This window comes from Zalophus californianus, chromosome 4, assembly GCF_009762305.2.
Source record: "Zalophus californianus isolate mZalCal1 chromosome 4, mZalCal1.pri.v2, whole genome shotgun sequence".
Taxonomy (NCBI): Eukaryota; Metazoa; Chordata; class Mammalia; order Carnivora; family Otariidae; genus Zalophus; species Zalophus californianus.
In genome coordinates, this window is record NC_045598.1 from 126,618,321 (window position 1) to 126,637,464 (window position 19,144).

The 19,144-nt window shown below is 40.2% G+C and overlaps 4 protein-coding genes across 7 annotated transcripts in view; 1 reads left to right on the forward strand and 3 right to left on the reverse strand.

The window, feature by feature from the left end:
* Positions 1-774: 774 nt before the first annotated feature.
* Positions 775-10,815, reverse strand: TCF24 (transcription factor 24). The gene is made up of 3 exons (XM_027616851.2): positions 10,570-10,815; positions 9,556-9,968; positions 775-3,103 (listed from the first exon to the last, which is right to left on the reverse strand). Exons 2-3 carry the CDS (start codon positions 9,943-9,945, stop codon positions 2,990-2,992), a joined length of 504 nt encoding a protein of 167 aa, XP_027472652.1. The 5' UTR covers positions 9,946-9,968; positions 10,570-10,815; the 3' UTR covers positions 775-2,989.
* Positions 10,816-10,963: 148 nt separating this feature from the next.
* CSPP1 (centrosome and spindle pole associated protein 1) overlaps positions 10,964-19,144 on the forward strand; it is a 266,222-nt gene continuing 258,041 nt past the window's right edge. For both annotated transcript variants that reach the window (XM_027570502.2, XM_027570590.2), the window contains exon 1: positions 10,964-11,166. The gene's annotated coding sequence lies outside the window, so the exon portion shown is untranslated. The remainder of the gene's footprint in view (positions 11,167-19,144) is intronic.
* Positions 12,018-19,144, reverse strand: part of PPP1R42 (protein phosphatase 1 regulatory subunit 42) — a 65,816-nt gene continuing 58,689 nt past the window's right edge. For all 3 annotated transcript variants that reach the window (XM_027571084.2, XM_027571242.2, XM_027571163.2), the window contains exon 8: positions 12,018-12,339. In XM_027571084.2, coding sequence (XP_027426885.1) covers positions 12,326-12,339 — 14 coding nt within the window. In that variant the 3' untranslated portion in view covers positions 12,018-12,325. The remainder of the gene's footprint in view (positions 12,340-19,144) is intronic.
* LOC113909774 (40S ribosomal protein S6-like) lies at positions 15,498-16,258 on the reverse strand. The gene has a single exon (XM_035726940.1). The coding sequence runs from the start codon at positions 16,245-16,247 to the stop codon at positions 15,498-15,500; it is 750 nt and encodes a 249-aa protein (XP_035582833.1). The 5' UTR covers positions 16,248-16,258.

Sequence of the window (19,144 nt, forward strand, 5' to 3'; positions counted from 1 at the left end):
TCAAATAATGACTGGGTGTTTCAGTAAGGTCAATTAGCATTTATATTCTTTTTGCAGTTTCTTCTAAGTTTAAATAAAGTCTCCATGAATAGATAAGAAAACCACTGTTTAGGATATCTATAACTGCAGATTGAAGTAGTTGGGCCAAATAAGCCTTATAAAAATGCAAAACCCATCTTTTTTACCAGGTAATGTGTGAATAGATTTCCCCACCCTTATTCTATATCCCAAACACCCTCTTCCATTGCAGGACTTTTATTTTCCACGTAATCCCTTTTATTATTAAGTTTTAATTTGTAAAACAGGTGTATATATATATATATATATACTTTTAATATAATTATTGATGCATGATCAACATACAATCAACTGCACTGTATTTTTATAATCAGAAAAGGAAATAATATTTTTAAAGTCTGTTGGAACTGGTTATGCTTCTAAAAAGGCACTTCCCTATCCTCTAAAATTTTCATTACAGAAGAATTTAAATATCTGTCATATTGCTGAGAGCTGAGTGAAATGACGGGAATTTAGGATTTCCCTTGCAGATTATAGGATAATACTGTGATCCAAATATACCTCCCCTCCCCAGTCCTAATATATACTCCATTAAAGGGAGCATGGTGAAGAAGCTAATGCCAAACAGTTATCTATCTTCTAGAAAGATTTCAAATGTACCTTAAGTACCTAAAGTCTTTGTTAAATATCCCCAGAGACAGATGCAAACTTAACAGACTAAATTAATTTTCAAATTAATGCTTTATTTTAGTAATGTGTTTATCTCGACCGTGTACCATTAATTAAAACAGCATGCTCCTTTGAACCTTTGGGTGAAAATATGCAATTTCTCCCTTGAGAATTTCCAATCTACCAAAAGCTGTTAACATATTTAGCAATTTAATGAAGTGTTAAGAAAACCTAGGACAGAAATATACTTCTTTGGCATTAAAACATTTCTGTAAGTGGACAAGAAGAAATAAAAAGTAATACTGCCAAAGGCAAAGCTTAACTATTTTAACAGGATGATATAGGAAGGTCTGGCAATTCAACAAAAGTCATAATTTTCCCCCAATTAAATGCTTTAACAACTGTAGCCAAATAGATCATTATTAGCAAGAAAACCATTTTTCTGAAACTCTTGCTATCAAATGTAGTATTTAGAGTTCAGTTTCAGGTAACTTTAAAGAACTTTGCTTTCATGCCTTAAGATAAAAGATTAGTCATAGCACTTTTTATGGAAATAACATAATAGTGAATGGCTGAATTCATACCTCATTTTACATTTTATTCCTTTCCATGTTATATGAGTGGGTAAATATAGTCACAAATATTTAAATATACAAACATTTTTGCTACATATTAATATGTAGAAAATTTTTTATTATATGCCTTTTCTTTTAAAGACATGCTTTGGTCACATTACTAGGAGTATTCACATTCAAATAATAAAAATTACAGGCTATCAGATATGAGCTGAAATATGGTCATGTTCAGCTGAATCAACTGAGTGATGGTTTGTGCCTTCAATGGTCCTTTACCTCATTTCACTGCCAAAAGCTGTAAGAAAACCGCAGTGAGGAGACAAATAAAATGATGGTTCAACAGCTATAGTAATCGGTTCAACCAAGTCCATTAATATACTTTCCTATTTGCTAATCTTGGATCAAATTCAGCTTCCTTAACACGTGGTTATTGAGAAATAAATGAACTTTACGGTTGGAAAGAGGAATAGTTAAGATGAGGAGAAAGAGAAGGAAGGGAGTTCAAGACATGACAAGAGACCTGTTTTGGGATTCAGTGTGGTCCCTGACAGACATTTCTACTTCATGGCTCTGACCCCTGAGCTCCTGTTGAAAACGGAAACGGGCACAATCAGGTAGAACAGCTGCTCCCTGGGCACGTGGTGTGCAGTGTGAGGGGAGAGGCCCACGGGAGAGGACCTTCCCGATTGCATGTTCACACTGGGGCAGATTCAGGGGGATATGCTCTGGCCTGATTGAACTCAGGGTAGTCACTGTGTGTCCTCAGACCCTCTCAAGGTGCAGATCAGTGCCGGAATTCCCAATCAGACGGGTTTTCTCTTCTATTTCATAATGGCCAAGTAGGTAGATTGTGAACAGCAACTGACAAGGGGGAGAAGGAGCTTAGGCAAAGCCGAGACCGGGAGGGGTTGACTCTGTAAGGTGGCTGCAGCTGTGCCTGCTCATCTAGTCCAGGACCTGAAAGGGTGGAGCGGATATGGAGGGACCAGGGAGGAGGGTGAGGAACCCTGCTGCCCAGTGACACTCATCTGCTGTTTACACTGGGCTACAGGGATTCCCAAAGCCTTCCACAATTTGGAAACAAAATAAGATATTTCATAGTCATCTAGGAAGGTGGCCAAGCCCTGTCCAATACAGCAAACTCTTCTAATACTCCAAACAGGTTTTCTAAGAGGGAAAAATAACTAGTTGTAGAAGTTACTGCAACTTCCTAATACCTCAACAATCGTTTCACACATCTTTAGCTAAAACTGAATAAATGATCTCACACCTTCCAATTGAAATGGCTTCTCAGACCAACTTAAGCATAAACTGGTTTTCACAAAAATGGAATATTAGTGTCTTATTTTTTTTAAACTATCAAGATTATTGATAGATATCAGCTTTTCAGGGTGTAATAGATACCTACAGAAAATGTGTGCATTCTTTGGATATATACACAATTCTTTGATTTGGGTGCTTTTCTTTTTTCCAATAGTTTTTCTTGCACTATACAGTAGTGAATATCTCTCACAACGGATAGATAAGCTGTGTATTTTATACAAGACTGATGACTTCATTCCACATTTATTTAGATGAGACAGATAAATCTGAACTTCCCACTATGGATTCACATGCAGACTTTCAGGAATGATGTTTGTTATGCCTGATGTAATAAATACAGACTGATTTCCTACTATTTAAAAACAATGCATGCCACTTTCTACCAGCACCCATCAGGGAAAAGCCTAAGGCTGTGAGTCTGTTGTAGTACTGCCATGATTTGCTTTTTCTCCAGACACAGAATGCTTCAGAAACTGACCAGTAGCACCAATGTATAATCTTGATCGCATGGGCCATTTCTGAAAAAGAATATTTAAACAAGAATCCAAAAATTAGTATCTGTGACAGATAGGTCTGTATTAGTAATATTAAAAATTCCAAATGCCTCAAAGCAAATGCAATATCATGAAGCTAGTAACAATTATAATTGTGAAGTCAAAGGAACAACATAAAACAATGTTTATTAGTGCTAGCAATAAAAGTAAAAATATACCAAGACTTTGATTATAACTGTATAAAATAATATGGAAATCATGGAGAATGAATATAGATAAGCAAAGGAAAATATATCTATTAACAGTGTTTTAATTTAAAACTAACTCTAAAACAAAATATTTAAAGATATTTTAAGAAGTTATACATGGTAAATATTATATGTTCCCACTTGTCACAGAACTACAATAAGTGACTAACTCAACTTTTTACACATTTTATCTAGGGGGCGCCTGGGTGGCTCAGTCGGTTAAGCGTCCAACTCTTGGTTTCTGCTCAGGTCATGATCTCAGTGTCCTGGGAATGAGCCCCGCGTTGGGCTCCACGCTCAGCACAGAGTCTTCTTGTCCCTTTCCCCCTGCCCATCCCCCTGAGTTCTATCAAATAAATAAATAAAAATCTTAAAAAAAATTTTATCTAGCTAAAAGCATTATCTCGAAGTTGCAAATGTTATAATGTTTGGTGTTATGTAGATAAAACATCCAAAATAAATGTCTGGATGTAGTGGCATCATACAGCATTAGCCTTTCAGTAATTATTGCATTTGTATTCTGATTGTGAATTTTCTTTTTAAAGATCTTATTTATTTATTTATAATTTTTAAAAAGATTTTATTTATTTGACAGAGAGAGAGATACAGCGAGAGAGGGAACACAAGCAGGGGGATGGGAGAGGGAGAAGCAGGCTTCCCACTGAACAGGGAGCCCGATGCATGGCTCGATCCCAGGATCCTGGGATCATGACCTGAGCCAAAGGCAGACGCTTAACGACTGAGCCCCCCAGGCGCCCCTGATTGTGAATTTTCTAAATTCACCTTAAAAGTGGACAACCTCTCAAAAATAATATGACTTATTGCCAAATAGACATGATGAGAAAGAAACATATTATATAAGTAGTACTTTCAGAAATTTTTCTTGGGGAGGGGTGTCTGATAATCGGTTAGTTCTAAGGTCCTTGGAATACTAGTCAGAGAAATACTACTTTTATACAAAGAGAAGTCTTTAGACTAATAAAGTGCAACTCCCAAATGTCAGCAATGGGATCCCACACTCTTCAGAGAGTAAATGCTACAGTGAGTAGCAGGCTCTTTTTATCACTGAACAGTCACAGGCTCACTGCTGATTACACAGCACCATGAAATGTTCTTAAATGCCTGACAAATAATCTGCAGTGCTCAAATAGAGATACAATTATTAACAAGGTAAAAGACCCTAAGAACTTCAGATTCTTAACCCAAGCTCCATATCAAAATCACATGGAGGGGCACCTGGGTGGCTCAGTCATTAAGCGTCTGCCTTTGGCTCAGGTCATGATCCCAGAGTCCTGGGATCGAGCTCCGCATCAGGCTCCCTGCTCAGCAGGAGGCCTGCTTCCCCCCTCTCCTGCTCCCTCTGCTTGTGTTCCCTCTTCTGCTATGTTTCTCTCTGTCAAATAAATAAATAAAATCTTAAAAAAATAAAAATAAAAAAATAAAATCACATGGGGAGCTTTAAAAAATACCGATGGCCAAGTCACACACCAGACCAATTAAATCGGAATGGACCTCTTTTTGCAGAAGTTGAGTATAAGGTAGAGTCAGATTGTACTTCTGAGTACAGTACTATCACCTAAACTGGCATTCCAGATGTAAAATGTAGCTATAAGGGATAGTTAAGTAGGCATGTGATGCCATCCAGCAAGCCTCTGTTCTTTGCAACCAACAAGAGTCCTAGTTTTATGCCTCCAGATATAATAAGTGTTTGCTCTCATGCAGCTCAGGTCCATTTTAGGGTTAAATTCAGATTATTCTGGCTGGAAATCTATACTTTAAACACAGATAAATATAAAATTTGTGTTACTTAGAATTTAAAATGATCTACTCCTGTATAATCTTCCTGTAAATAACCTTGTACTTTATATTTGATGCAGTAATAACACTGACACTGTGCTACTTATTTTTGCATCCATTTCAGGTTTTTTTTAAATCACAGATGTGCTTTCTTACACATTCTGGGTGTATCTCTGGTCCTGTCCTTGGGTTCTTGCCATGGGTTGATAACCCCAGTTTTGGAAACTGGTATGGGTTTTTTCTGATATGTCAGGAGCTGACATTGTTAGATCAGATTCCAGTCCTGCATTATAACGAAGAACCTTGTGCCATAATGCTATGGACTGAATGTTTGTATCATATGTTGATGCTCTAACTCCCAATGTGATGGTATTTGTGGAGGTAATTCAAGCTAAATGAGGTTAAAAGGGTGGGTCCCCTCATGATGGATTAGTGGTCTTTTTTTTCTTTTTTAAGATTTTACTTACTTATTTGAGAGAGAGACTGAGAGAGAGAGTTGGGGGAGGCGAAGAGGGAGAAGCAGACTCCCTGCAGAGCAGGGAGCCCTACTGATGTGGACGTGGTACTCTGAGGATCCTGGGATCATGACCTGAGTGGAAAGCAGACACTTAACTGACTGAGCCATCCAGGAGCCCAGGTTAGTGGTCTTTGAAGAGAAAGCTTCTGGGTGGCTCAGTCATTAAGCATCTGCCTTCGGCTCAGGTCATGATCCCAGGGTCCTGGGATCGAGACTGCATCAGGCTCCCTGCTCAGCAGGAAGCCTGCTTCTCCCTCTCCCACTCCCTCTGCTTGTGTTCCTACTGTCACTATCTCGCCCTCTGTCAAATAAATAAATATAATCTTTAAAAAAAGAGAGAGAAAGCTTCTTTTTTTCCTGAGAAAGAAGGAAGTTGGCCAACCACAAGATAGGGAGAGAGCTCTCACCAGGAATTCAAATGGCCCGTACTTTGATCCTAGACTTTCCAGACTCCAGAATTGTGAGAGAATAAATTTGTTTTTTAAGCCTTCCCATCTATGGTGTTTTGTTATTGCAGCCCAAGCCGACTAATACTTGTAGTTAATAGTGTAGGGCTAAAATAATCAATTTCAAGTGTAGAATTTTTGGCACATTATAAACCTGTGCTTCTCAATCTTTTAAATTCCTGCCTCATATTCATGAGCATAAAAATGTCATGCTTAAACTTCAGATGTAATTTGAATATTCCATATGAATTAAATATATTTAAAAGCAAATAAAATAAACATTCCACTGAATGCTCCCTGGTATTTCTGATATGTGCTACCTGGGTCCTGCTGTATTGAGAATGACTCTAAATCATGCAACCAAATGTGGAGACAAATGAAGGCATCTGTTTCTTGGCGGGACATAAGTAATTAATGAAGCAAACTTAAAAATGTATATGTGGATTTTTGGGATGCCTAGCTGGCTCAGTGGGAGGAATGTGTGATTCCTGATCTCAGGGTCATGAGTTTGAGCCCCACCTTGGCTGTAGAGATTACTAAAAAATAAAATAAACTTAAAAAAATGTGTATGTGAATTTTTGCCTCATTTTTCATGAACTTAATGATAAAACTTTAAGAACTTTGTACTTTGATTTTCCAAAAGGCTTCTAATGATTTTATTCAACTGAATTTAATGTATATATGTAGTTTTAAGAGTCAGAAATAAAATGTAAATAAAATATTGGTTAGGCTGCATGTCAGTATTATGCCGAAAAAGCTAGTTTGACTGTTTTACGTTTCACCTTTCAATGGAATGTTTTAACATTTTGTAGATTAACACAATCCTGACCTCTATTTTACCTAATAAAGTTTATTTAAAACCATGATGTTTCATGAGGCTTAGAACAATCTAGCAAACTCATAGGATTAACCGAACTGAACCTGAAAACCTTAAAAGTGCACTCTTGGATTCTGGAGTTAAATGACCCAAAATAACAAAACTTTGTATTTTATTTTTAAGATTACTGTATATGTATATTATCAACAGTGATTCTCCAGGGATAATGCAATTAATAAAGTCATCTGTGCTTTTCTCCAATATAAGAATCTGAAATATATCCCTGTTCTCTTGAAGGATCACTGCCCCTTGGTACACTGGTGCTAATCAAATTGCTCACATCCCAAAGGGATGAAAACTGCTGTTTTAGGCTATGCCCCAGGATCCCAATCACTTTAACCGTCCAGTTTCATTTGAGATACTCTTAATGTAAATTCCCAAAAATGTTAAATCTCAATACAGATAATAAGGACTGATGACTCAAAATCATGGCCTTGAAATATTTGTTAACAGATCTTTAATCATCAAAGACATAGTAATGCTATGTTGTAAGGCAGAAAAAAAAGTCATCTTGGAACACTTTTTAACTATGGGTTACAACATCCTTAGTTAACTAAAAATTAGTACGATCAGAATATTTTTATTTCTTTTGCATTAGATTAATCAAAAATAGACTTAAACATTTGGTAATATCCGTAAAATAATGTGTTACAGGTGGTTTCAATTACGCGTACGAAATCTCTTTCCTCTAAACCTCCAAAAGCACATGGTTATAGCTCTCTTATGGTATACAGAACATTATCCCTTACATTATTTTATTTTTGTCTTTGTCTCTATTACATATTAATTTAGGGCAGGGATTGAGTCTTACTCTTAATTGTATCCACTCTCCTAACAGTGCTTTGCACACAGTAGACACTCAGTAAATGATTTTAAAACAGACTAGTCACTTGTTCAACCATCATCAATTTCATTTTAAAGAGGTAATCCTTGACCTTGTTTCATTATCCCTAGAATTGTCTTTTAAAATCAAAACAACTGATTTGAGGACAAATGAGATTTAATTTTTCTTAAAGGAGTTATTAGACTACAAAAACATTTGGTGCCTGAATCAAGTACAAAAAACAAAAAAACTCCTGTTAAGCTTATTGTTATATGAAAATTATTAACAGTATTTATTCAAAAAGATACTATAAGAAACAAAGGTGAAAACAATTTGATTTCTTATCTGAATTGTATCTCCTACAGAGGCATTTAACAGATGCTTTCTGTATTAAAGTCTACTTAATGTTAAACTTTTTTAGAGTATATGGGAAATGTCAAGTCAAAAGAAATCTAATATTAATGATATATTTGAATATCAATCTAATGCAGACTGTAGAGCAAAACCCCTAATTAATAATGAATGACTTTTCAGCAGAGATTATATTATATAGCACAAAGATATGAGGTCCAGTATAATTATAAACAAATGATATTCCAAATTTCTATATTCAAAATAGCTTGCGTCTATCATTATGTTGATTATATTTGCAAAGTAAACTGTTAAACCTCACCAAAGAATTTTAGTTTCAGTTAATATTAGACAATGTACCTTACTACATTTCAATGATGGTTATTCAATAATTTATTGAACACTAATATGCTTAAGTCTAAGTCCTGATTTTATATTTATATGTGTGGCAAAATATTTCAGAATGGTAGAACCAAAAATTTGAAAATTTAGGTTTAGAAAATATAGGGTAGATAATGCATTTTGAACAGAAAGCCAGATAAATGCTGGATTTTGAAACAAATCTAGGCAAGAAGGACAATGCAGAGTCTAAACACTGCAATATAGGTAATAAATCATAACCGTATACACCATGCTAAATGAAAACCCTGACCATTTTACCTACATGTAATGTAATAAATTATACAAAACGGATTCTAGGGGCTAATTTGCACATTACAGAATCTTAGTATAGTACTGAATCGGCTTGATTAACATACCCCAATCTATTGTGAAAATTACATAAATACATTATAGTTTTTCTAACATTCTAGGTAACTGCCTAATCCATGATAATTAACCTTTATTAAAACGGACTGAAAATTTACTCCGCAGAATGGCAGAACGGTCTCACTTTGTTCTTAACCAGTTTTACAAAAAATTTCAACATGGTTTCCTGGATTATTTAAGGGGCGATAATTCCATCACCCCCTTTAATTCGTGAAACTTTTCAACCATCTGATAAAAACCGCGATGGAAATATAATTATGTAAATTTAAAACTCTCAAAGGCTCATAAATGTACTGATACTAAAAATCACTAGAACTTGCCAAAAACCCCAACAGGCACTCCCAAGAAACTTCTCACCTAGGAAAGGCATCATGTAGGCTGCATCCTGGAAGTGGAGTAGGACGCCCCTACGACCCAAGCCACTTCGGGTTTAAATCCACTACCTGTGAACAGTTACGGAGTAGCCTTTTGCAGTGGGGACCTCGCTACCGGTGCCCTTGCGGGCTAAGGTCGCTGTCCGGATCCGTTCCCCGTCTCGCCGCGAGGGAGGAGTGAGAGCTCTGCGGCATCTGCCCAGGCGGTGGCCGACCCGGAGGGTTAAGGTGCCCTGCTCCCCGGCCCAGCTCCGCAGGCCTCCCTGCCTGCCTACCTTAACAGGGTGTAGGTAGCCGTCGCCGCGCAGGGCGCCCAGCCCAGCGTCCGCCGGCGCCTCGGCGTCGTCTTGCAGGCTGCGGGTGAGGTGAGCAATGTAGGTGGTGGCCAGCAGCAGCACGTCCAGCTTGGACAGCTTGGTGTCCGGCGGCACCGACGGCAGCGTGCGCTGCAGCTCCAGGAAGGCGTGCCGCAGAGTCTGCACGCGGCTTCGCTCCCGCGCAGCGTTCGCTGCAGCCGGCCTCCCGCCCCCCGGGCGCCCGCCGCCGCCCGGGCCCGCGGGTCCTGGCCCGGCCCTGCCCGGGCTCGAGTCGCGGGTGGCGGCAACCGGGGGCGCGGTTTCGTTGCTAGCGATCAGGGGGCTGCCTGCGGGGCCGTCGCGGTCCATGGCGGCTTCCCGCGCTGCGTGCCCTGCAAAGGACCCAAGGCGCGGTGAGACCCGGCGCCGGTCGGGCTTAACCCGGGGAACCGCAGGCCTCTCGCTTCAACGGCATGCCGGGCCGGGCCATCGACGTGGCTCGGGGCGTTCTCAGAGATGAGGTCGTTTTGCCTGGGGCGTGTTTACCTCCCCGCGTCTTGGGAGAGTTGTGGGGCCTGACAGTTCCTGGGCTTAGAAGGCTCAGGAGGGGCACGGTGCCGACTTTACTTTTCAGGGACAAATTAAGTGAAAGGGCTATTCTACCGAGGAAGGAAGATCTTGGAAGCAGAGCTCCGGTTCGGGACTTGTTTGCACTTCTGGAACGTTATGTGCCAGCCCCGCAGGAGAGATGGGCAGGTCATTCTCGCGGGCTCAGCGGGAAGCCCTGGCCTCGCCAGGGTCCTCAGCGCCCACTGGGGCAGCCCTCGCACCATTCATTCCCGAGGTCAGGGATCCCGGGGGTGACGGCGGGAGCTCATTCTAATTTCTGCGGGAGGAGAGGGGACCCCTGACCTCACCTTGGACCTAGGCACCCGCTATCCTAACGAACCTGGGGACCAAGCGACACTGCTGGGGTCGGACTGAGGTTCTCACCTTTCCTGGAGCGGCCGTGCAGGGCTCCGTTCCGCTGCAAGAGCGGACCAGGAGCGTCGAGCTTGGTCTGAGTGGCCAGGGCCGCACAAGTCACTCCATCCTCGTCCAGCCGAAGTCGACAGCCGCTTCTAGGCCCTCTTGGGCGCGCCTTTTATGCGGTCGCCCCCGTGGCCAGGCGTGTGTGGGCCAGACTCCATGTAGGGCTGGGACAGCGGGACCCGCCGAGGTCCGCGCCCACCTGACGGGCTCTGCCGGGGGCTGAGAGTCATTAATCAAATGGCCCGGCGGGGCGGGGCCACAGGGGGCGGGGCGTCGTCATGTCCCCTCCCTCCGCCCCGTCCGGGTTCGCCCCGAGGCGTGACTGCAGGCGCAGTACGTCGAGCGTCCGCGGTGATGAAGGCCCTCGGGGCGGCCTCGCGAGTTGCCTAGCCTCGCCGCCGGCTTTCCGTCACGGGTCCGGCCTGAGCGCGGGCGCCTCCCAGGCAGGCGCCGAGCTGAGGCGGGAGCCCTGCCGTTTTGCCCAGCGTGACTTTTAATTTTCTGAGGAAATGTGGAGTGTGTCGCTGCGATGCGCTAACCTATTATTCTACCGCCAAGGTAAATGTTTCATGCTGCCCTAATTGAAGCAGTAGTCCCTCCACCTCGGTACTCCGTGACCAGTTTATAGCCGCTCGGAGATAGTGCGCCTACGGGGATATTTGGAAGTTCCCAAACCGGAGTAAAAGGCCCTGGGATCGCGGTCGCTTCTCCCCCGGGGGCGCGGACCGTTGCGGGTCGCCTCCGTCGCACGCGCGGGGCCCCGCTTTGTTTCGTTTTTTGGACCTAAAATTCGTCCTGGCTCCGCCCCCCTGCAGGGAACTCGCCTCAGATGTCTTGCACTTGGGGGCCCACGGGAAACGTGGCCTGCAAGCTGTCCGGTGAGGGGCTCTCTCTGAGGCTCTTTGAGAGCTAATGCTGGCTCGGCGCCGCTTGGCCTGTTCAGAGCCCGCCCGGGAAGCGCTGGGCCCACGACGCCCCCAACCCTGTGGCTCCCGCGGGTCCTGGGCCCAGGGCCTTCAGAGGTGAAGTCTAAGTGGACGCACGATAGTTTCTAGAACGTAGTTAGTATGTCCTTGAACTAATGCCCTCAGTTCGAAGAGCAGGACATTTAAAAATCTTTGGAGTCAAGACAGAATATCAAATTTAAAATATCATTGATGAAATTGCTCTTGTATATGAGACGTAATTTCTGTACAATAGATTTTTAAATTGGAACTATGAAGTAGTATGTAGTAATGGTGACAACTTGCATTTTAATATATCATTCTACACTTCAGGTATATTAGTGAATCAGAATAATAATAATCTTCAGTTCCCGTTCAATAACTGTAATTAGATTTACGCTTTAGAAAAGATGGACCAAAATACCATTGGCTCAAAAAGGATTACTTTCTTTTGATGAATGAGGAAGCACATCTTTATTTTCTCAGTAAATTGTATGTAATGAGGGAAAAGCAATTGAAAAGCAATGTTTCAGATGCCATAAAGAAGCAAATCAAACCGCTTAAAGGTTTTTCTTATATAGTGAGATACCCTAGAGCTACAAACTACAAAAGATGATATTGCCTGGTAGTATAAAAGTAAAAAAACGTACGTTTCAGATCACTTAAGGCTGAATTTACTCATCTTTTTTTTTTTTTACAAATTTTCTTTTACTTTTGTTCGGAGAAGGTGAAGTTCAGGTATATCACTTTTGTCAACAAGCTTTCAGATTCCTTCAAAGAGAGATACCTGGATTAATAGAGAAAAAAAACAGGAATATTTCAAAAATGAAAGTTACCCAAAATGGGAACATACAGACTCTAGGATACAACAGTAGTAGAGGCTAATGATTAGTCACCAAACTGTGTGAATCTTTTTAAAGGAAGCGGAACAATTCCTTCCCCCCGCCCCCGCCCCCCAGTAGAGAAGAACGTGGAAAATCTATGTGTTGGGAGAAATGTGGAAATAAGAATTTTGGAGGGAAGGTGGGCTGGGCTAGGGCTAGCTCTAGGCAAATGCCTAGAGCTTCTTAACTTTTGCACCCTTGGCATCTCACATGCCTCACCCTAGCCTAGCCTGCTAAAGCCTCCTGTTAAGCGGAGGAGGTGGGGGCACCAGGGAAGCTCTTCACTGATAACAGAGGCTGGAAAGTGGACAGCTGTATTGCCCGATAGTCAGGTTCAAACGAAAAGATTGGTGAAACAATACCAACCACTTCGGGCCACCTCGTCTTACCTGCTGCCACTCGAACCAGCCTCTCCGAATCCTTTCATGATTCTAGAGTAGTCCTATTCTCGCAAGAAGCCATTATTTGCCATTAAGTTAAAAATAGAAGATGAAAATCTTCAAATTTTCAACCTTACATACATTAGTAACAGGTACCTTATTTAACCATATGTGCAAAGTGCTTTACAAAAAAGCACTTTATTTTCTCATTTAGTCTACACAAACCCTTTGAGGATTTTACATTTTATGGTTGAGAAAATAAGACTCCGCAGGATTAAGCAATTTGTCAAGGTCACACAGCTAGTAAGTGGCAGAGACAGGGTTCAAGCCAGGCTGACCCTAAATCCTTTTGCTTTTTACCATACCTATTCTATTTAATATTTGTAGGTTCTTCATAATTTGCAAAACATTTTTTGTATCTGTTACTGTAATAAGGGGCATATTTTAACTTGACTCCCTATTAACAATTCAAACACTCTTTTCATAATAATACAGTGTATTTTTTGGAGTTCTTGTCTAGTCTTCCAGAAAGTAGATGGCTTTAGAGTGCTATAGATTTTATTTTGTGGAGTATGGTGTAGATCTTAAAATTATGTGTCTTTCTCTAAATATATCAATTTGTCCTTAACTTACTATCTTTATAATGTAAAATAATCACACATATCAGTGAAGAAAGTACATTGCTGTTTTATATATATATGTGTGTGTGTGTGTGTGTGTATAATAAAACTTAGGTTTTATATAATTGGTGCTTTTTTTTCATCTTTCAACTATTTCCTTTATTGTTTAGTTAAGGTATAATGTACATAGTTAAATTCATTCTTTTGAGTATATAATAGTTCAGCAAGTTTTGATTAAAAACTACCACAATAAAGATATGCATTTCATCATCCCACCCTTCCATTCTGTTGTGACTTTGTGCATTCTACTCCTAGGCCTTGGCAACTACCCATCTGTTTTCTGTCTCTATAGTTTCAGCTTTGCCAGAACTTCATAGAATCTTACTGTGTATACATACTCTTTTAAGTTGGCTTCTTTAGCCCAGCATAATACTTTGAGATCTGTACATGTTGTTTTGTGTATCAGTAGTTCATTCCTTTTTAATGCTGAGTAGTATCCCATTACATGGATATACCACAGTTTGTTTATCCATTCCCCAGTGTCAGGTCTGTGGGTCATTTTGTTTTTGGTGATTATGAATAAGCCACTATACACATTTGGGTATAGATTTTTTGTGTGCATATAGGTTTTCATTTCACTTGAAAAAATACCTTGGACTAACAGTGGGACTGTTAGATGTGGTAAGTACATGTTGAACTTTATAAAAAGTATGTCAGACTGTTTTCCAAAGTGGCTGTACTATTTTTGCATTCCCATCAGCAATGCACAAGATTTCCAGTTGTTCCTTATCTTTGCTAGCATTACCAGATTCTTTTTCTTTTTATCCATTTTAATATATATTTTTTAAGAAAAATTGAGCCAATATTTTAAAATCCATTGATTTCTTAATCTAGATATCTTGCTTGTCAGTTAGTCTGATTTCTCAAGTTTAAGAACTTGAGAAAGTTCTGCCTGACTACAATGTTTTGGAATGGAGTAGCTGCAAATGCCCTTAGGTGGGTGGACATGTGCTCTTCAGTTCACCTCAATCACATTCTCCTGCTTCCCTCACTTATTTTTTTTTAAAGATTTTCTTTATTTATTTGACAGAGAGAGAGAAAGAACAAGTAGGCAGAGAGGCAGGCAGAGGGAGAGGGAGAAGCAGGCTCCCCGCTTAGCAGGGAGCCCGATGTGGGGCTCGATCCCAGGACCCTAGGATCATGACCTGAGCCGAAGGCAGCAGCTTAACCGACTGAGCCACCCAGGTGCCCCTTCCCTCACTTATTTTACCTGCCTATACCAGAGGGCGTTTTTGAGACCCCTTGCAGATTAGTTAAGAGCTTGGCTTTTAGAGTCAGTGACCCGAATTCAAGTTCCAGCTCTGCCTCATGGCCGTTGTGTGACTTTGGGCCCCTCTCTGACTGGGCCTCTCCAATGCTCATTTTCCCCGGCTATAAAATGGGTCTGATCATACTCTTATCTCAGAGGGTTCTGCTGTTTTTTAAAAGTTAAGGTAGTGAATATTCAGGTATCAAAGTAGACATTTTAAAATGGGGTAAATAACATAATTCTTAAAAATTAGATCTTACATAACTCTTGTTCACAGAGTAAGCCATTGACAGAATTGAGACTAGAAGTCACAAAACCTAGCTTAGATTGTTCTAAAAAAACCCTTTGTTGCTTACCACTATTGCTTTTTTTAAAGGAGGGGTGTCCTAATTTCAGAAGGGTTCCTTGACAACTAACTGCAAATCAAAGTCTTAATATTATATCTCCATTACTGATACATAGAAGTTTATTTTGCATATAAAATGAATTAGACAGAGGTTAGGTTTAACACAGCATAATTAAAGGCATTTAGAGCTTTGCAGATGAGTTTATATAAGATCATCCCAGAGTTTTGTAACTAAAAATATTACCTAAGTTTTAAAAACTCTTGAGGAACATAGAAGATCTGTTGTTACAACTGTTCAGACATAACCTTAGCAGTGGTGAAAGCAAGTTATTTTTACTGTTTTTAAAGTTCACTTTTTTGGGGGGGGATTGATGTCTGATTGTATTTATTTGTCACTCAGAAAATCTCATTTTTGACTGGACTCAGACTTAGAGGTAGAAGCTCTCAGAGAGGACAGCCTCCGTCTCTTGGCAATCTGTTCCTGGCATTTTTCTTTGGCCTCCTTCATTCTCTTGGCCAAAAGTTTAGCATATTCTGCAGCCTCTTCCTTATTTTTCTTAGTGCGCTGCTTCTTCAAAGCAATACGCCGCTGTTTGTGCTGGAGGACTCGTGGAGTAACAAGACGCTGAATCTTAGGTGCTTTGGTTCTAGGTTTCTTCCCTTCTTTGTTTAGGGGCTTTCTCACAACATACTGGCGGACATCATCTTCTTTAGAGAGATTGAAAAGTTTGCGGATTCTGCTGGCTCTTTTGGGCCCCAGGCGACGAGGCACAGTAGTATCAGTGAGTCCAGGAATATCCTTCTCCCCTTTTTTTACAATGACCAAGTTGAGAACACTGAGATTGGCATCCACAATGCAACCCTGAACAGATTTGCGCTTTCTCTCTCCAGTCCGCCTTGGTCTATAGCAGGAATGCCCCTTACTCAGCAGCAGGTGGACATGACCATGGGTCAAAATACCCTGCTTCATGGAGAAGCCTTGTTTGTCATTGCCACCACTGATTCGGACCACATAACCCTTCCATTCTTCACCCAGAGCATCAGCAGCAACTTCTGTGGCCATACGCTTCTCATAAAAGGTACGAAGTTTGCTTTCATCCTCCACTTCAATGAGTTTCTGGCAGCCAGTAGCTGGGAAAGAGATGTTCAGCTTCATCCTGAAGCAGCCTACCGCCTCCAAGGCGCCATGAAAAAGAGCTAAAGTTCACTTTTTAACTCAAAGAAACCTAATACTTCCATATTCTAACTAAAGATAGTAGGTATTTTATAAATAGTTAAATAATGTACAGTGAACATTTCCCAGTGAATTATGGGTCCCAGAGATTCACATTCCTTAAAAGTATCTGAAACTAAGGCATTCTAACCCAGCTACACAGTTATTTTTATAGTAACAAAAGAGATGGACTGATTCTATGGATAGGGCTTAGGCTTAAAAGATAAATAATCAAGTAACAATTTGCTTTCTTCAGTGTATGGTGCTCTACAGTATTCTCAGTGGATCTTATTTACAATATGTAAATGCATTTAATGTCTATTTTAAAATTACTAAGTCTCAAGCACCTCCTAGCATGTTTGAAAAGAGAGGAAACATCTGTCAGAAGTATTTACTGTGACAAACACAGAAAGAAGCAATCATGTGTACACTTTTTAATAACATAAATTATTTTTAATTGAACAGTGAAGGCATTTGTTTAGAATCAGCCGTTAAATAAAAAATAGCTTTGAACTAATCTTTAATTAAAGTGTACATCGACAGTATCAAGTTCAGTTTGAGGGTCAAAAACAACGTCAATGAGTCTGACTTTTTCCTCCCTGTAGGGAAAGCAGGCTTGTATAAATATACATGAGCACAGACTGCACACATTTATAAAGGAGGTGAAAAACATTCCCCTGTCATTGGACAGATGTTGCTTCACTGTGTTCACATAGGATACGGGCACAGCTCCTAATGTGCAGAACCTTAAAGGAATATGGGGCACATACTTTTATCATTTGGAAGAAGACTCTAAGCTCTTTTATACCTCTGAGCAATAATGTAGACTATAGGAGACACGTCTGTTGATGCTAGCTCATTCTCCCCTTAAAGTAATTAAGGGAAGGAGTTGCTTTAATCAACTTTTTAGATTTTTAGAATTTATTCTTTGTGGTTTTTTGTTTTTTAAGATTTATTTATTTGAGAGAGCACTTGTGCGTGGGGTGGGGGTGGGGGCAGAGTGAAAGTGAAAATCTTTTAAGAAACTACCAGGGTGATCGATGGATAGAGTGGTTCAGGTTTTGATGGTAATGGCAACAAATGTAAGCAGTTGAGCAAACTCTCACGCAGCTTCTGTGTTTTTTGTTTGTTTTTGGTGAGTGGAGATGAGCTCAGATTCCATATCCCTTTTCCTCTCCCCGAATAAAGCATTTTCCAGGCTCACAGGACCCTTTCTCCCTTAGGCCTCCATCCCAGCAAGCCTAAGCCACTCTTCAGGGAATGGGGGTAGGATAGTGTAGCAGTGTTGTTCATAGGTCTTCTTTAGGTTGGCTCCATTAAAGAATGCTAAGTCACCATCCCTTGATTGGACTCTGCAAAGAGGGTCTCACGACAAACTTATCTGGCCTTCAGCAAGCAGTTCTCAGAAAAAGGAAATCTATTCTAGAATATGTACACTGGCTCTGCTTACTTTCTCAATGAAATATGCTGTTGCCCCCTTCATTATATTGTAATGACTACTATGATATGATTGGAAAGATCAATAGAGCAATTATATTGAGTATAAATGAGAAAAGTTTGAATGAATAATTTATAGGATGTATTAGGATCTGGTTTATAATTCTCATAACATTTATCACACTCCACAATAATTGTATCACATTTGACTCTCCAACCAGCTTGTTGTAAGACCTTTGAGATCAGGAGTATCCCATTTGAGTTTTTATATCCAGTATTGCCCAGCATAGAGCAGGTACCTATTAGTTTTATGAATAAATAAAATAAATAAATAAAATAAAACTTATTTCTGGTATGATTTATCTTTACATTGAAGCAATATCATTTTTTAAAACTAAAAAAGCAATTTTCTCCTTATCAGGAAACTTAGAGCTGATTCATATGGAGCTACATTATGCATATACTCAAGGTTTAGAATAGTGACTCTTCAACTAATTTTTTAGATCATAAACCCCTTTGAGAATCTAATGAAACTTCTCCTTCAGGGACACCAGATTAAGAACCTTTAGTCTGGAGAAGTGAAAGTAGCCTACCTCTGTAATGCTCTGGGTTGCCCCTCCTATCTGCTACTAGATACCGTTGGCATAGTCATCTATTCTTTAGTGGACCACCCATCATCAGCTAGGCCTCAGGCTCCTTTGATATGATCTCTACTCATTGAGACATCTTTACCTGCTGCTTCTGGGACTGTCCTGAGTCACTTGCCCTACCTCAGTGAGTATATCTAGTCTGTGACTCCCACTCTTTCTTGAACTAGTTATTCCATCACAGTGTGATTATTTGGGCAGACCAACAGTGAACTTTTTTTGGGCGGAGTGGGGGTGCCTTGTCAAGAATTGAGACCCAAGAACAAGGAGACAGTTGGAGGGCCTCTCTTCCTTTGTGTTGTTGTCAGGGTGTCCCATCTTCCCAAAAAAGAGAAATCACAAATATTTGAAAGAATCTACTCCATATCTTCAATAATTTTAGGGTTATATTCTTGGGAGCTTTCTGTGGATGCATTTCCATTTGGGAGGTATCTCTGTATATCAGAAAAAAAGACTAATTTTGGCTTACCCACCTGTGGGTAATAAATAGGAACTATGTGATGCATTGTTTCAAATTTACTTGTAGTATACAAAGAGTTAAAAGGTTCTGCTTTGAAACTAATAACTAAATTGTAAACATAGCCTATGACAGCATTAGACAATCCAAAATTATAATTTATGAAATGGAATTAAATTTAAATAGATCCAAAATAAGGCCAATTAAAAACTTAATATCCCAGATAAAATATCACAGACTTGCATTCTGCTGTTCTGAGTTTAGTTTTTCAGAGTATTTAACCTTTAGGGAGTAGATTA